This window comes from Syzygium oleosum, unplaced genomic scaffold (genome assembly GCF_021117445.2).
Source record: "Syzygium oleosum isolate NSW1041296 unplaced genomic scaffold, Sole_v2.1 Sole_v2.64, whole genome shotgun sequence".
NCBI classification, from domain to species: domain Eukaryota; kingdom Viridiplantae; phylum Streptophyta; class Magnoliopsida; order Myrtales; family Myrtaceae; genus Syzygium; species Syzygium oleosum.
The window spans coordinates 322,682-340,018 of record NW_026607548.1 but is presented as its reverse complement, the minus strand read 5'-3'; the positions used below and the strand labels follow the sequence as shown (position 1 = coordinate 340,018).

The 17,337-nt window shown below is 40.1% G+C and overlaps 2 protein-coding genes across 6 annotated transcripts; both read left to right on the top strand.

Annotated features, from left to right (window-relative positions):
* LOC115666138 (uncharacterized) lies at positions 1 to 13,212 on the top strand. 5 transcript variants are annotated; one of them, XM_056307986.1, is made up of 24 exons: positions 1 to 235; positions 438 to 650; positions 1,559 to 1,589; positions 1,736 to 1,914; positions 2,220 to 2,379; positions 2,465 to 2,561; positions 3,022 to 3,191; positions 3,997 to 4,160; positions 4,571 to 4,753; positions 4,860 to 4,946; positions 6,315 to 6,395; positions 7,248 to 7,391; positions 7,539 to 7,621; positions 8,188 to 8,329; positions 8,426 to 8,509; positions 8,898 to 9,059; positions 9,144 to 9,228; positions 9,934 to 10,011; positions 10,228 to 10,240; positions 10,324 to 10,423; positions 10,801 to 10,917; positions 11,004 to 11,060; positions 11,217 to 11,407; positions 12,871 to 13,212. In XM_056307986.1, exons 1-23 carry the CDS (start codon positions 128 to 130, stop codon positions 11,367 to 11,369), a joined length of 2,691 nt encoding a protein of 896 aa, XP_056163961.1. In that variant the 5' UTR covers positions 1 to 127; the 3' UTR covers positions 11,370 to 11,407; positions 12,871 to 13,212. The 5 variants fall into 5 exon arrangements, with proteins under 5 accessions (XP_056163961.1, XP_030443800.1, XP_056163960.1 ...); XM_030587940.2 differs by having other exon boundaries at positions 3 to 235; positions 10,174 to 10,240; XM_056307985.1 differs by having other exon boundaries at positions 4 to 235; positions 10,174 to 10,240; positions 11,220 to 11,407.
* A 2,560-nt stretch (positions 13,213 to 15,772) lies between these two features.
* Positions 15,773 to 17,337, top strand: LOC115664190 (mitogen-activated protein kinase kinase kinase 18-like). Its single transcript, XM_030586133.2, has one exon. It carries the CDS (start codon positions 15,844 to 15,846, stop codon positions 17,314 to 17,316), a length of 1,473 nt encoding a protein of 490 aa, XP_030441993.1. The 5' UTR covers positions 15,773 to 15,843; the 3' UTR covers positions 17,317 to 17,337.

Here is a 17,337-nt window from a genome sequence, read left to right as displayed (position 1 = left end):
TGTAAAAGAAGCCGGGCCTTCGCAAACTCAGACCCGAGTCTCGACTCCCTCGCAAAAGAGACGAGCGCAGCGAACACGAGAGCGGGAAGGAGATCGAGGAAGCTCGCTGCAACAGCAGCTCGCTCCAATGGAGTTCCGACCTCGAAACTACAGGCAAGAGAAGGAATCGCGCGCGCTCCATCGCACGCCCGCCGGCGATCATCCCCTGTGCGCCCCGGCGACGTCGCATCCTCAGGTCTGTGGAACTCTCGACTGAATCATCACCAACCTCTTCCGATCACATCTTAGGGCTCTTCAGACGACGTCGATTGCTGATGGAATTCAGTTGATTGTGCTCTCGACTGGACTATCACTGATACTTCCTCGAGTTTTAGTTGTCGGAAATTGAGTTTAGGTTTGGGTTATTCTGCTATATGAGAGATCTGCATTGTGCCTAGGTTGTCGGGGAACATCACATCGAGGACTTTTTCGATCCTCTGAGAGGGCCGAACGCTAAAGTTGAAGACGCTTTTCGAAATTCACCGGATAAGGAGTGTACTTCTGGAGGTTTCTGTACTGAAAGTGATAATCAGCATACAAGGGACTGGAATTCATTCAAGAGATTGTTGATGCAGAGGTTTCCTATCTCCAAAATGATATCTATATCATCAGTAAGTATGTCTTTCTGGGTCATCATTAATTGCTTAACCGCGGACTGTTGGAAAAAGATCGAAATCATGCGACGACTAGCGAAATTAACGATATTAACTATGTAATTTCGTGTTTGGGCAATTTTCAACAAGAGCAGTTTGGATTCTGACCTCCTGTGCATATATTCACCCGACTGTTTTTGGATCTCTAAGATATCTAAGAAATAATGAATCTCCTGTTGAATATTGTTAGGTTAGACTTCAAACTTGTCTAGAGCTTTATATTACCTCTGTTAGTGCTCGGTGATGTTGGGTTCACTGACCTTGGTTTAAGAAAATGTGCTTTAGAAGTTTTTTCTATGGTTGCTAAATACTTCTAGTTTGAATTTGTGAGGCATTGCATTACATTACAATTTACTAGCACTATTCAGAAACTTAGGAAGTGTTTGGTTTCCTTCTAAGAAGGTTCTATGTATGTCGTTCATATTATCATAACTATACGGCGAGCACAATTCAGAAATTTAGGAAGTTTTCGGTTTCCTTCTAAGTATGTCATTCATATCTATATGGTGAAACTATATACTTGATATTCAATGGACCATTGACAGATTTTGATAGTCTGAAAATTGGGTCTCTATGTCCTGGTGTTTTTCTTTTGCGTTGTTAAGGAACAATGGTCTAATATTGACATTTGCTGAAAACATCATGATCAGTTTCTTTCTGATTATTGCATGCAAGTTGAAGCTGTTGATTCAATTGTATGACATGTGTATCTTTGAAAACCCTTGTAATAATTAAAAAAAAGCTCCCATTGGAAGCGGCTCTTGTAAATCTTGCCATCTCATCTTTCAAACGGCATTCTTCATTACAAGAAGCCACTTTTCTTGCTGTCTGTTGCCACTTCGTTGTAATCGAGCCCTTTGTTGCAGATATCAGATGGAATAATGAAAAGTAACAAGGGTATGTTAACCATTTTTATAATCCCTTTTCTTCCTTTTCCTTTCTTGAATAAATTGACATTGTCATAACAACTTATGGTTATTTTTTGTTTCTTATAAATAAACAAAGATAATTTCAGTTTTCTAACTTTTGCCGACAAATTATAGTTGATGAGATATCTTCCACAAGTTCACGTCTGGAAGAACTGGATGATCCACAAAAATTTGCTAAAGACACATCAATCACTCGCCAGGAGTATGTCTTCCGATTAAACGATTTTAAGGAAAAGATTGTCCAAGCTTGGCATTCGGAGGACCGGGTGACTGCTTTGAAGCTCACAATAAAGGTAGATGGTCTCAATTTAGATTCTCGTCCTTGTTTTATGTATTTCTTTTCTATATCCATACTTCTGTATTTTGTACTTTAAGAAATAACTATATGCTACCATGATCATTATTCGATGGATTGTGTAATTTTTGTAAGAAACATGGATTTTGTCTTTAGTTTGAAGTTTCAGCAAATATGATCCTTGGACTTGTTTTTTCTTTTTCTTGGATTATAGGACTCCTGAGCAAACAAATAGCTTTGCAAGCAAAGGTTCTTCATGGAAAAACTTACAGCTTATAAGGTTGCATCTCCATTCTTATGCAGGTTGCTAGGCTTCTGATGGATACATCAGTAAGACAATTTTATCCTACATTATTTGTTCTTGCAACAGATGTGATGGACATGCTTGGAGATATGGTATGGGAGCGCATAAAGCAAAAGGCTGAATTTACAGTAGATGGGAGCAAACTTTGCTCCTTGGCAGGTCCATTTCGCTTCTTTCCAAATCTTTTTGATATCTATGGAAACTTGTGTCCTTCTTTTGTGAAACTTTGTGGTATTATTTGCAGAAAATTTTGATGCGACTGGGGTGTGCGTGGATGCCAAAGAAACTTGCAATAACTGGTTTTACAAAGTCGGTTCTGTAATGGAGCTGCTTCCACGCATGTATAGTCCGGATTCCTTGGCTAATTAAATCATCCAGTAGCAAACTCGAAACTATCCTGCAGCAAGTGTTTCATCCTCCGTCATCCTCATTAAGCTTGACATTTGGCTACAATTCAATATATCTTGTACTGGCATTAATTGTTTGGAGTAGTTTTAAACAGATTTGTCACTGCATTGGCTATTTTTATAGTAATGTTGACTCAGTAATAGTAGCATGGGAACTTCTGTACGCTATTGATTCATGCAGCTGTGTTAGCATTGGGATGATCATTTGCATCGTAGTACACACGTTTGTGCGTAATTTGGGTTGACCTGTCAAGTGCATCCACAGAAGAGGATTTTGTTTTTCCAGCTTGGAGTTAGGCAACTCGAATTGCGTCTCTGAAACTTTTAAGTGGGAACACGTGTCATTGTTGTCAGTGTTATTATGATATTTGAACTAATCATGATGATTTTTTAGTTATTTGGAGCTGGCAATCTTGCCTTGTTGGCGCTTTCTTCTCATTCAACCTGCTGACTGTCTTCACCGGCTAGTCAAGATGATAAGAGGGTTAGCAGATCCACTCTCATCTGCCTATTGTCGTCTCTACATGGTCCATTGTGCAAGAAAGCTGCTATCACGAGATACAGGCATGCATCATTTCTCTTGTGCTCATATAAATGGTAAAGTAAAGCATAAGGCATCGAATGACGAAGGAGGCTGGACGTGGGTTCTTCCTCTGGTTAAAGAATACTGTTAGGAAAAACTAGTAGATTAAAACAGAGATTAAATATTTAGAGTGAGCCTTGGGAATTCTTATGATCACGTAGACTGTACTGCATATTCTTCTTTCTATTTTGAAGTGCTTAAAACTTTTTTTATACTTTATACTTTTGTACCCAAGCAATATTTTGAGTGGAATTTTAAACTCAATTTTTATCTGCCTTGTAACATTTAAAGGTTGACAATTCTCAATTATAAAAATAATGTGCATCTGAGCAGCGCCTTTGTAATGGTACGACCTTTCCTTTTTCTTTTACTTCATTTTAATACATATTGTTGGACCACTGTTTGTCCAGAAAACTTAAGCTTCAAACCATGGACTTTAATGCATTCAAATACACTCATTAACACTGCTCCATGTGGGTTAGCTGTGGGATACATGTTAAATAAAATGATCTAAGTGTAATTCTATTGAATGGCCCACCTGAAAACAAGGGAAATAGGAGTTGAATAACCGGAGAGAGAGTGCCGGGATTTGAAAGTATGGGTTGAACTCCAATTTTAAGTTAGATTACCATCTTTTCAAAAGCCACGGTACACACTCACAATATATCTCAAACATATTCCCGTACTTATATAAACTTGCAAGTTGTCTAATTGCTGCTTCCTTCTTACTAATATAGCAGTTGCTGTAACATTTCTGGTCTGAAGCTTAAGTTGTGGTTTTTTCAGCATATTTGATCACCTGCATGAATGACATGAATATTCTACTCATGGATGCCATGTCATTAAAGAGGGACGTTCCAAAAACCTATGAGAAGAAAAGATTGCTCATCAGTTTGATTGAGCCAACAATTGAATATATCGTGCACCACATTTTTGACGATACACCAAAGGTTAGCTGTGCCGTTGTTACGTCACTACTCTATCATAAACAATCTTCTATTTGGATGTCAACTTTTCAGCAAAGTCCCGAAATAGTGATGTTTATTCCAGGAACAGTATAAATTTTTTATTTCAGAAATGGTTGTGCTCAATCAGGACTTTATTAAAAAGCATCTGCTACTTAGTGAAAAAACAAAGGAGATTGGACTATCCAATTATCTATCGGGGTGCATTAGCTATATATATTGATTCACTTGTAGTCTTTTGTTTTAACTGCTCCAGTAATCCTAGCAAATTAGCTCACATGAAATGCTTTTTTTATTTTTGTTAAGACTGTGGAGTAAGGCTAAGGTTTGCGTGAGGTTTTAGGTAACAAATTTCTCTGCAACTGAATGCATACCGCTTTTGATTTTGTCTGAAGGAGCAACTAGCTAATGCACTAGTGGATCTTGGAATTGGAGGGAAAGGGGATAATAAAGTCGTCTCCTGCGTGTCAATTGTTGCTCATTGTTACATTAAGGAGCTTCCAGCTGACATGGTGAGGTCTAAGTCAAAGGAGATCATCAGTCTTATTGAATGCTGCAATGATTGTAGCTTAGATAAGGTATTGCTTTGATAATACAAACAACCTACTTAGAAAGGAATTGTTGCTCCTTCAGTAGATGCTTTGATTGTTTAAACTTATTTCCTTTTCAACTCCGTACGTGCAGTGCTTAAATTACAGGTTACTTGGATTCAGGCTGTCGGAGACTACATCTCCGCAGGACATGGTTGATGTGGTGGATCATGTCATCCAGGTACTTGACTACTCATTTTCTGTTCTTATGATGCTTTAAATGTCAAGGACCCCATAACATGTCTGTTTTTAAGAAGGATATGGCTTTCTTCAGATGAGCTGAAAAATACGACCACATCTAGGAAATAGACAGTACTAGCCTGTTCTTCATCTTGATGGAGGAGGCAGAGCCAAAAGATGTCTTTAATGTTGAATGTTATTGAAGATTCAAACCCAAAAGTTTTAAGCAATTTCGCAGAGGAAGGTTCATACATAGAACGTCAGGTTAAAACCCGTGAACATGCATTGTGGGATAACTTTAACCTTTCTCATGTGCGAAACAAGGTAAAACCATATAAAGAAACACATATGGAGTTGAAGAATGGGGAATACTATGAAGAAGAATGCACAAGGGAAATGAAAAATGAAAGGGGCATGAATAATCAAAACATTGGTCTGTCACCAATACCATATTAAAGATTTCAAGCCAAAAGTTTGAGCTATGAAGTGGAGGAGGTTACATATACACAAACCCTGTGAATAAATAATGCTGAACTTAAACAAATATCATCTGATAGGAGGATAGAAATGAAAAATGCAGACTTAACATTCCTCATGGGGGTACATTAATGACTGTACCGTGTTGGGGGAAGAAAATAACCATAATCGATGATGCAATTGGATCTGCAAGATCCTATTCCATTTCTGTGAAAATCTTTTTAGTTACACATATATGTAATACAATAGACTGATGGAAATTTTCTGATTTAGTAATTGTCCCAATCTCTTATCATTTGTTGGAAGTGGGATATTTCTTGGCTAGCACATGTAAGATCTAATCTGGAGCGATGCAATTCTCTGTTGAGCATGTTCTCTCTGCATGGGTAAAGACTGCAGCAGCTACCGATAGATAAGGGAAGCTCTCGTACTTCCAATAATTTGCAGAACACAGCATTGATATCTGTGGAAAGAGAAGATATCCACTGACAAGTCAATATCTTACAAACTCAATCCTTTTGATTCTTTGTTTAATGGGAATTGAAATAATGGATTCTCTGCATCACTGATTTTAATGTTCATATGATGGAACTATTTGTCACTGCTTATATACTTTTTGACATAATTTGTTACTATACAGCATTCCTGGTAGCTGCAATTTGGAACATTCTTAAGTCTAGTCTGAAACTAATGATGGCATCATTCTCGTTAAATCTATCTTCCTACTAGTGGATGTGTTCTTTGTACTTTGATTTGGAAGATTGGTTTAAGTCTTTGTTCTGCTCGTTGCACCAAACAAGTCAATACTATTGGGTGGGCTTTACTTCAAGGACTTATCAGTGGACTCATTTTCCGTTTGGCTTACATATTCTAATCACCATTTCCATATCAGGTTGTTCTTCTGTGGGGTAAACTTGATGAATACCTGAAGGTCATAGATGCATTTCTGGATCTTGTCTTACAAAATCAAATGGTAAGTGTCAGTCAAGGGTGTTAAGCTTTATGGTAATGTGCCTTTTGTGGTGTGGACTTCACTCATACAACTCTTAATGCATTGACTTCTTGGAAGCTGATGAATGAATAGCATCAAATTTTTTTAGTTATGGCAATGCAATGGGAATGCAATTAAATACCGTGGGAGAGACTATTTTTGGTTTTGCATTGTATCTTGTTGTCTGGCCAGCAACATGTGTTGAAGTTGGTGATCCTTTCCAGAAGAGACTTAATATTGCTTCCTGTATTGTTCTTTGATGCCTTAAATTTTAGGGTGAGATCTGTTTATTTATCTCAAGAATGCTTGATGTAAATCTGGGTGCTGAATTCCTGGAAAGGAGGTTGAGACAAGGAGCCTTCGTCGTAGTTGGTTCCTGTTTCTTCCAAACATGTTTTCTATGACTTTGTGTTGGGAATAAGTAAATCTATACCAAATGTTTAGTATCTTTGGTTTTGAGCTTGATGCAATCTGGTTGATCATAAACTTGAAATGGACTCATTTAGCCCAATCTGAAATGACAATCACAAGGCACCGAATGGAATGAAAAGTTGCAATAGACTGGTTGGGTGCATGAGTTCGTTTTGTCATGTTTAGTTGACTCTGGTGCAATCTGGTTGATCATAGACTTGCAGTGGACTCATTAAATCCAATGTGAATTGCAAATGACAGAAGGCTCTCATTGGAATGAAAAGTTGCAATGGACTAGTTGGGTGCATGACTTTGTTTTGTTATGTTGAGTTGAGTCTTTGCCCTATAAATCCTTCAGCTTTAGGCATGCTATTACTTATGTGCTATCTGCTACTCTCTCTCTCTCTCTCTCGTCAACATCAGGACAACCATATCTTGAATGTTTTAGAAGGTATTGCAATGCATGCACGTGATAAAGCATTTACTGAGGAGGAACTTGGAAGTGTGCAATCCATCTTGGTGAAGCTTGTTTCTCATTTTGAGGATCTAGAAGATTTATTTGCCCTGGTATGCTCCTCATGAACTACCTGTAGCTATATTTGATTTCATTACTGTCCATTACATGTGTTCAACGAGAATTCACTATGCTACTGTGAAACTATTCCTTGGAATCTTTGTTTCTTGTGGTCTTATCTAAAACAACATATCCTGTAGGATCACTATCTCGAAATCCTAGATATGATGTATGGGAAACCTCGGAGCATTGTCAATATGCATATGCTTGACAGAGCAATAAGGTACATTCTTATTCCTTGCTACTTTATATGCATGGGTCCGTCTAGGAACCGTTGTCCCATGATAGTAATTTCTTCAATGTGGTAGTAGTTTTCTATGCATGCTTAGTAATTTCATGATGATAATTGTCACTATCAATGTTGTAACCTTCCAAGAGGATAGAAAAGTGGCACAGGACCATAGAAACACTGTCTGTGTTCAGTTACAATTTTCGCTTTGTTTTCGTGTATCTTTTCTTTGCTGGAGAGTCCTTTCTTTTTGGGTAACCTTCCCCTGCCACCCACTTGATTGATAATTTATAGCCACCAGGAGTATATGGAATTAGGTATCTGGAGGTCTCCATTCTAGGAAACAAGCTGGCAGCACGACAATGGTTGGGATTCTGCTGGCTGAACCAGAAAGTCCACTTAACACTTTTACATTCTTTTTAAGCTCAACAGCTTTGGAATAAGAATTATTTGATCACATAAATGAACTTTACACTCATAGGTTTTGTGACATTGAGTTCGTTAGATTGTTACATTCCTCTCCCGGTGGAACTCTATATTTTCCTTATTTCACTGTGCAGGAAAGGACTTTGGCATGATCCCCTTATCATACAGTTGCTTTTTGCGATTTCTAAGTCCCTGAAAGATGAAATAGATCAAACAAGCATGATAGATTATGATTATCAACAGCCAGCACGCCTAATATCTCGATTTGTCAGCATGGTGAGGAATATGAATTCATATATGAATACTACAGCCAGTTCGAAGAATTTTTTCCATGGAAGTCACGTTCTGATTTATATGCTTCGAGGATGTTAGGTTGACTATGGTTCAGACGTGGAGCGGCATTTGGCATTCTTGGTTGAATGTCGTGGGGCTTTTGGCAGCATTAATGAACTTAAGGTCTCTTCAATTATAACTCATTGCACATGTTCAAGTAGATTCTTTAAGTATTTGCATTAAGTCACTGGTTAAGGATCAAGGATCCGGGTTCTATTTGATTATTACTTGTGGAATGAAGTGACATATGATGTAGGATATTGGTTGGACGCTGGTTGCCCCAAACAAAACTTCTTTTTTGCGAGTTTATTTTCTTGGAATTTTCACTTTGCATAAATGCATATTGCTTGCATGCGTGTATGGAGAAAATCATGCAGATAGTACTCTGTTTGGCATCAGGGTAATGGGAAGGACAACCTTAGTAAACAGTAACTTAGTGAAATTATCAAAGATGTTTTTACTGCCATCTAAACATCTTCACACACTTCTGTTTCACATGATGCTCTTGCAGGAAGCTCTTGTTCATTCAAGCAATTCATTGGCAATTCAGGGCTTGAAACATTCAAATAAGCAGTGTAGCTTCATCATGTCTTGCATAGCTTACAGTGAAGTTACGATACCTTCTATTTCATCTCCTATGAAGCAGTCAAACCTATATATCGAGACTGCAGAGGTCTGATCATCGTTTTCTTCTGTTGCCTTTCAATTTGTTTAACTCAATAAACGGTTATAGTGATTTTGAGGTTGAATTAAACAGGTTGCGTTGCTAGGTGGTTTAGTCTCACATGCAGAAGAACTTACAGAATCTGCAGTCAGCTGTTTGCAGAGCTTACTGGTGAATGGTTAGTTTTACCAAAGGATTATCTTTGACACATAATCATCATTTAGAGCAAATGTTGCTATAATGCAAAACATGATATGTCTTGGGAATGCATAAGTTCACAAACTTTGTCTAGAGATAAAATAATCGGCTAATATCAATTTTTGTGAAATTCAAGCGGCCTTGGATGCTTCTGAAGGGACTTGTCTTTGATGCTGCTACTAGATTTGACTGGCAGATCGTCTGCCCAGTAAGTTAAGATCACTGATGAAAAAAAAAGTTTACTGTTCTTAAGATCATAACTAAATAATGGTTATTTATGATGAATGCTTCTGTGTTCATAGGTTTGTGCACTCATTCAGAAAGAGGGATAGCACATATGATCTTCTCCTTCCTCTAATCATTCGGATTTAGTGGATCTTTTGATGGTGTCGTTATACATCTATTTCTGTCAATATTACTGGGATGCTGTTGATAGAAGGAACTTTTGGTATAGGACAACCATATAATTAGTCAATGATCATGAAATTGCAAACCTATGTGGTTTCTGGGCTTAGTTTTTCACTCACCAATCAGCTTTTCTTTTGGCTAATGAGTAATCTCTTCCATACATTACCCGGCATTGTTGTCAGATTTGATGATGTACTAATCCTTGAAAGTTCAAGAATTTCCCATGATTTTAACATGGATGTTGCACATTTTCATTGTGAATTTGTGGTTGGTGCAGGCTCACCTGCAGTTGCTGATGTAGAAGGAATTCTCTCCTCTTTCCAGAAACTGTGCAGTCTACTAGTTATGTTACCAGGTAATAAATGTGAGTTTTTAGTTTTAAACAGTATTTGCCTGTAGCATGGTGTGCTGAATTTCCCTCGACTTATTCAATGTATTAAGGTTCTAGTGGATAGATATTCTTTCCCCACATCTATTTGAAAATGCCACTTGATATATGTTCTTTTCTTTGTTGAAGCTAATACCGGTCCCAACCTTAACTTTGGTCCAAAAAGCTTGTTTGTGTTTGCAGATTCTCAATCAAAGTAAGTCTCCCATTTATCTATTTTGAGGAATCCCTTGTGCTTATATAGCTCTTTTGACCAATGTTCATCTACTCATATCACAGGATGATTCCACGAACAACTACGACGCTATTCTCAGCAATTATTTTATTGTCAGCAGCGCTTTCCCAGGAGATTCTCCCATATCATGCTGATAATTTCGGGGTAATATCTGGCTGGTATTAAATTTTTCAATTGAGGTCTAGAGAACATCTTGATTGCACATAATTGATGGCTTGAAGAACTTAAAGAGCACGCCCATGTCTTCCTTCACACGGAAATGTCATAGAGTTAAATACAGAAGTTAGTTTTTGTAACATTTTTCCTTGGGTCTCATCTCATCTTTCAATTATTTAGTCATTTGAACCCTCAAATTAGCTCACTTTCGTTTCCAAACAAACAGACGACTAGAACAGTAACAGACAATCCTTTCAATGTTTATATCTCGTTGCTTTTTTATGCATTCATTTCAAGTTTCGCTGATCCTTCCTGAGTCCACAGAGGTTTGGCTGATCGACTACATGCTTTATGTTTTGTTCCAGATTCCTGGTAATGACCAATTATTTTATGGCGATTCATCCTATTCACAAGAACTTGTATCTATATCTAATCTAGCTGCTCAGAAGTTGGTTGATGCCATTCAACGGGAGCCTTCTTCAGTAAGTATGATTATCGATGGTTTTAGAGATTACTATAATGGCCTTATCAGTTGCACATAATTGCTGACTTGTGCTGCTACCCTAAGGTTGCTCGCGGAATCATGGCCCTTGAAGCTTGCAACTGCATTGCATCTTCCTTCAGGGTAAGTGGTGTGCATTTTATTCTACTGACTGTCCTGTCTCACAGATCCTTTGCCTTTTCTGCTTACATTATCTCTATAAGTCTGATGAAATAAATGCATCACTACATGCAGAAGCATGAACCTAGCGATAACCAGGTTTATCTTATGTGTGACTAGCAGAAGGGTCCTAAAACATCCAACATTTGCTTCAAGCTTCTTGCGACAGCTGAGTTATGTTTAGGTGCCCATGACAAATACGTCAAGTCCACAACTAAGTTCTTGGAAACATGCTCCCTGACTTCTTCAGATGTGGCACAAGAAGGCATTTGATGAAAAGTTATGCGTCATTGAAAATTGTACCTTGGCAGGTAACTCCTGAATGTTGATATGAATCAATTTCTGCAATCTTCTCATGAAATGACATGTAAAATTGTGCTGGTCTGTCTTTTTTTTTTTTTTTTCCTTTCAAAGCTTTGCGTTCATTCTTAGACAAAGTATTAATGAATGATTTTTTTTTTTGGGGAAAAAATGACTGATGTTTTGAATTGTGAACTTTTCTTCATGCATTGTGGAAATAATGTCATAAGGGAGTTGTTGTTATTGTTAGAAAGTCCAACCCAAAAGCTTAAGCTATTAGGTGGAGGAAGACTACATGAATATAAAGAGCATTTAGGACCCGTTGTCAATTGATGTTGGATAATGTGTGAGCTGCACGTGAAATTTGACTACACACATTCACATGAATTTTTACCACGCACATTCGCGAAAGGGATAGCATTGACTTTTATACCATGTTAGAAAGTCCAACCCAAAAGCTTAAGCTATTAGGTGAAGGGAGACCACATGAATATAAAAAGCATTTAGGACCCGTTGTCAATCGATGTGGGAAATACTTCAACAGTTATAGACAATAGTTGCTAAAAGATATTGCAAGAGAACATAACCTGAACTCCCCCGTGAATCATGATGCTTCGGAGTTGTCAATATACATTGAGAAAGTTTGACCAAAAAACATAGTTAGGCAATGCACATTTTAGTTGCTAATGCGATTGATAAAGATTTAATGTGCTATATTTAGTATAGATAGTTGCTAGAGCGGATACAAAAAACTCGTCGCAATTTTTTATATTAGTTGCCAAGAGCCTTACATTCAACATGAGATCATCCATGTAAGTGTGTAAGCAATTGAAAAGGTGACTATTAAGATCCATGCTCCGATCCATTCTTTTCTTTTTACACATCCCATTGGGAGGGACTCTGAATTTCATTTTCACTTCTTTATTATCTATTCAGATGCTACTGCATATTGGCCTTCTATGTCTTCCATCTGAATGACATTGGAGAGCCTTTGAGTAGCGATTAGAAGGCGCTGGAACTTTGTTTCTCTATATATATAAGAGCCTGTGATATTTTATGCCATAATGATCTTGAATGGAAACTTCTGGAGAACTTTGTGAGGAGAAATTGCATATTAACTTCATTGATTGAGATCCGTAAATAATGTCTTATAAAATCAAACAGAAGCCCCAGGCTGGACTGATTCATCTGGGTAATGGTTGGGTGCCGTTTCTTTTGGACGCCCTGACCTGTACTTGGCAAAAAAACTGAAAAACAGGTCAAAAGGGAAAGTGGTTGAACCAAGGTTAACTAGAAAAACCATTGCTTAATGGGATAAAAAAAATTAAAAGAAAGAAGGGAAATGGAGAAATGCAAAATTGGCAAAAAAAAAAAAGGTGTGCTTCTGGTTTTTTTTTTTTTTGCTAACCATGTAATACATTAGTACTAACTATGTATAGATTTGGTACGTCTTGACGTGTCATGGTATCAGCAGGTTCTAGTACCTATTCAAAAGAAATATACTGAGAAGTGTGTAAATATCCCGTTCTGTGACCTCTACCGTCTTGGAGACGTTGGCACGGAAGCATTACAACAAGACTTTGTACAGGACTGATTTCTGGTCGTCGCTTGTTGTATGCCGACCATATCATCTGTATGTATTCCAGCAGCAGATTCTGTTATACTGGTCGATTTTGTTAAATTCCTGAATTAGCTTGTCTTTTTACTAATTTCGTACTGTAGTCTTGCTACTTGTTTGAACATTAATTTATGTAATGTACATGCCTTTATCTACTTCATAACAATGTTGAATTGAGGCTCGAGTGTCCATAGGAAATCTTGCTTTCGGTCTGTTATGTATGTTTTGCAGAAAATGAATGATTTGAAAAACATTTTCTTAAAAATAATCGATTGTATCATTTGAACTATATGGACAATGAAAATATTTTCTTTACCAAAAAAAAAAGACAATGAAAATATTTTTATTATCGACAGTAATTTATGTCTAAACATTTTTATGGACGATAAAAATATTTTTCGTTCATTAACTTTTGTAAGTGATACAATGGATCATTTTTAGGAAAGTATTTTTTAAATTATTCATTTTTCGTAAAATAAACGAATATATGTACTCGATGCACCGAAAGTGATTGACGTGCCGAACTGCATTGCTTTTCATCATGACATTGGTCATGGATACTGTTATTCTCAATCACTTCTCTACGGCATTGGAATTTACCAAATGCCCAACCTCCAAGAGTGACAGATTGGACAAGCACCGAATGCATGTGCAACCACTGCACGCTTCTTTGTTCCGTAAAAAAAGGGGTGAATGAAATAAGTTAGGATGGATGTCCAAAAGAAAGAGAAAAGAAAAGTAAAGTAAAGTTAGGATTGGATCTGATCAAGCAAACTCAACACGTTGATCCGCATTTGGCTTCATTTATGACTTAAATTTTCTGTTTCCATTGCCTTTGTGAGCTGGAAACCGTACTGGCAAATGATGGGTTCCTTACTACATGAATTGATTGGATCTAGACTCGAGTATTCGTCCGAGTAAATTGAATCTAGACTTGTGTATTTATTCGAGTAATCTATCTATATAGTATTTCATAGGCCGATCATGGGCAACGTGAAAGCTACCTTATCCTCTTCATCCGCAGTTTCCGACTCTCTTCCTCCTCATGATATCTTTACTATCGGGGATCGGTGATTGATTGTTTAGAGATCCAAATCATTGGTGCTGTCCATGGTCAGCAGTTTTATATTCCGAAGGTAATAAAATAACGTTTCTCGGAGTTTCAATGGAGTTCGCAAGAACTCACTTCCGCGATGATCAAGGTTGCCTTCGCATCCCAAGTCGCTATTGACTCTTTTCTTTATCTTTCTGTCTACTTTAACGGCATAGTCAACTCTTACAAACACCTGTACTCAATTGCGTTTCACTTGATCATGTTACTTCGTCGATTCGTCGAAGTGGTTTCTCTTTTTTTTCTCCGTTGAAAATACCAGGGAAAGATCCGATAAAGCAGGTAGAGATGGGTGAGGTCCTTGGAGCTTTTATCTATGGCACGATTAGAGATGGGTGTTCTTAAGAAAAGGCATTTCTTCATGGATTGCACGATTGACTTGTATCAATTACGCGTGATATGCATCCCAAATGATTTTTGCATTCGAATTTCGAAACTCTATTCCTTTAACGTGCTTTTTCACGTGTCACTGTCACGTGATATAACCGTTAAACGAAATATTCTTCTTTCGCCGGAGACTCACATTGTTTTTGTTCTCCTAGTATCGTTTTAAAGAATGAGTAAGGATCTGTTCAGATGGGGAAAAAAGCCTATGGTGACTATCATCCGAGGATTTAATCTAGATATCATGCTTCACAAAAACATCTTTATTAATGACTAAAGACTGATGATCCTAGATAATGGTGTGAGTTAGAATTCCGCCCAAGAGAAATGATGCACGGTCCATCTTGACATTACGAGGCCGCCGAAACAAGAATTACAAGCATATCAGTTCGTGAGCGCATCACGATTCAACCACAGCGACAGCGCATATAATGTTACGCGCACGATTCAATTCCTCTTTCTTTTGGCTAGCGAGGACCCAATCGAAACGGGCACCTTCAGAGTTCGAGAAAGCATGTCGCGCGATACGCACGCGACGCGCCGCCGTTAATCGGGGGGGGGGCGGGGCGCAGAAACGTCCCGCGTTGTCCACAAAATTGTTCGGACAACCAGCGAGTCAAAATCAAAACAGAAGAACCAAAATCTCGAAACTCGAGAACCCAAAATCGAAGGGACCCTCTTTCGACGGTGCTGAACGGGGGGGAAAGTCGAAGTCTCTTTCCGCTTTGTTCAGATCAACACCAAAAGGTACGCGCCACTTCTTGAATCCACACCCACCAGCTAAGCAACTCCTCATCTCTTAACATGCACTGGCATTTTTCGCACAGCTTTGTCCGCTGCCGCCGCATATCTGCCGAGCTAATCATGGCTCTGGGCGGGGGGAGGAGGAGAATCATTCCCAGAAATCACGGCACGTGTTCCACCCACCCCCTCGCCCCCCCTCCTCCTCCGCTCGCCACGTGTCTCCCCGCTACGCGCGCACACAGAAAAGAAATCGTCAACTTCGTGCGGACGATGCATGAACGACGCGGAGGAAGGAAACGAAAAGAGAGGAGGGAGAGAGAGAGAGAGGAACAGTTGGCGTTGAACTTCGGAAGAATCTTCGTCGTCGTCGTCGTCGTCGACGTTGTCGTTGGGTTGCCCTGTTTTTTTTTTTTTTTTTACTGACTTTGACCAAACCCGCCAAAAAAACATCCTCCGAGTCTCCCGTATAAATACCCAACAACTGACCACGCGCTCAGGCATCAAGAATCAGACCCGCCACCACCACCACCATCACGTAAAGAAACTCCTCCCCCTATACCCTCCCCAAAGTCTCGACCTTTCTCAAAACGATGGAGTGGATCCGTGGACCGACCGTCGGCCGCGGCTCCTCCGCCGCCGTCTCCCTCGCCACCGCCGTCCCCTCCGGCGAGCTCTTCGCCGTCAAGTCGGCCGAGCTCTCTCGGTCGGCACCCTTGCGGAGGGAGCGGCTTGTCCTGTCCGAGCTCGCTTCCCCTCACATCGTCAAGTACATGGGCCACGACGTCACTCGGGAAAGCGGCGAGGTTTACTACAATCTGTGGACGGAGTACTTGCCCGCGGGCACGCTGTCCGACGAGATCCGGCGCCGCGGGGGCCGCTTGGATGAGCCCGAGATTCGATCGCACGCGAGGAAGATCTTGCGGGGCTTGGCGTATCTTCACGAGAACGGGGTGGTTCACGGCGATGTCAAGAGCCAGAATTTGTTGATGGGTAGCGATGGCCTGAAGATTGCGGACTTGGGTTGCGCCAGATTCGTCGAAACGCGACCGTCCAGCCGCATGCTCTCTGCATCTCACCCGTTCTCTGGAGTGGACTCGCGAGAGACTCGCAATGCGTGTGGAGAGAATGCCGTGCTGCCGGAGCACACGATGGTTTCCTCCGACGTCTTCTCGGGTACGCCGATGTTTATGGCGCCGGAAGTGGCTCGCAACGAAGAGCAGAGTTTCCCGTCGGACGTGTGGAGCGTCGGTTGTACCTTCATCGAGATGGCCACTGGGAAAGGCCCGTGGGCCGAGTCGGACCCGGTGTCGGTTCTCTACCGGATCGGGTTCTCGAGCGACGCGCCGGAGATCCCGCGGCGGCTGTCGGACAGCGGGAGGGACTTTCTGGCCAAGTGCTTGATGAGAGACCCGAGAGAGAGGTGGACAGTGAAAGAGTTGCTCGAACACCCATTTCTTGATATATCTGAGGAGGAGTTCACCAGGAATTCACCAAGTGGGGTGCTGGATTCGGGGTTCTGGGATTCGGTGGACGTGTGGGAGAGCCCGAGAAACCGAAATGGTTCCGGCGTTGTCGATCCGTGCTCGTGTTCTTCGACTCCCGCGACGGAGAGGATACAGAGGCTGATAGATGACTGCGAGTCTTCTTCAGCTAATTGGAGTTTACCTGACGGGGCATCGGACGAAGAAGAGTGGATCACAGTGAGAAGTGATGACCATCATAAGGAGGAAGCCGGAGAAATCTCGCGACCAGCTGACCATGCTCCTCCTCCCTTCGCCGATTCGATCAGCGACGAGGATGAGTTGCAGAGCGCTCTGGGCGATGACGATTCTCATTTTTCTCTTCATAATCGCGCTATTGTCGGCGGTGTAATTTTTAAAGAAGATTCATTTGTGGACTTTGAAGATGATTTCAGGGACAACAACAATGTACTAAGCGACCTCGCTTATGAGGAAGAGAATGAAATTACTGATTCGGTTGAATTGCAAGTTCTTCATCTTAATTTGAAAGCTTTGCTTACTTCCCTGCGTGTTTTTTTTTCCCTACAAAGAATATTTGTCTGAGAGTTTCTTTTTAGGTGTGTG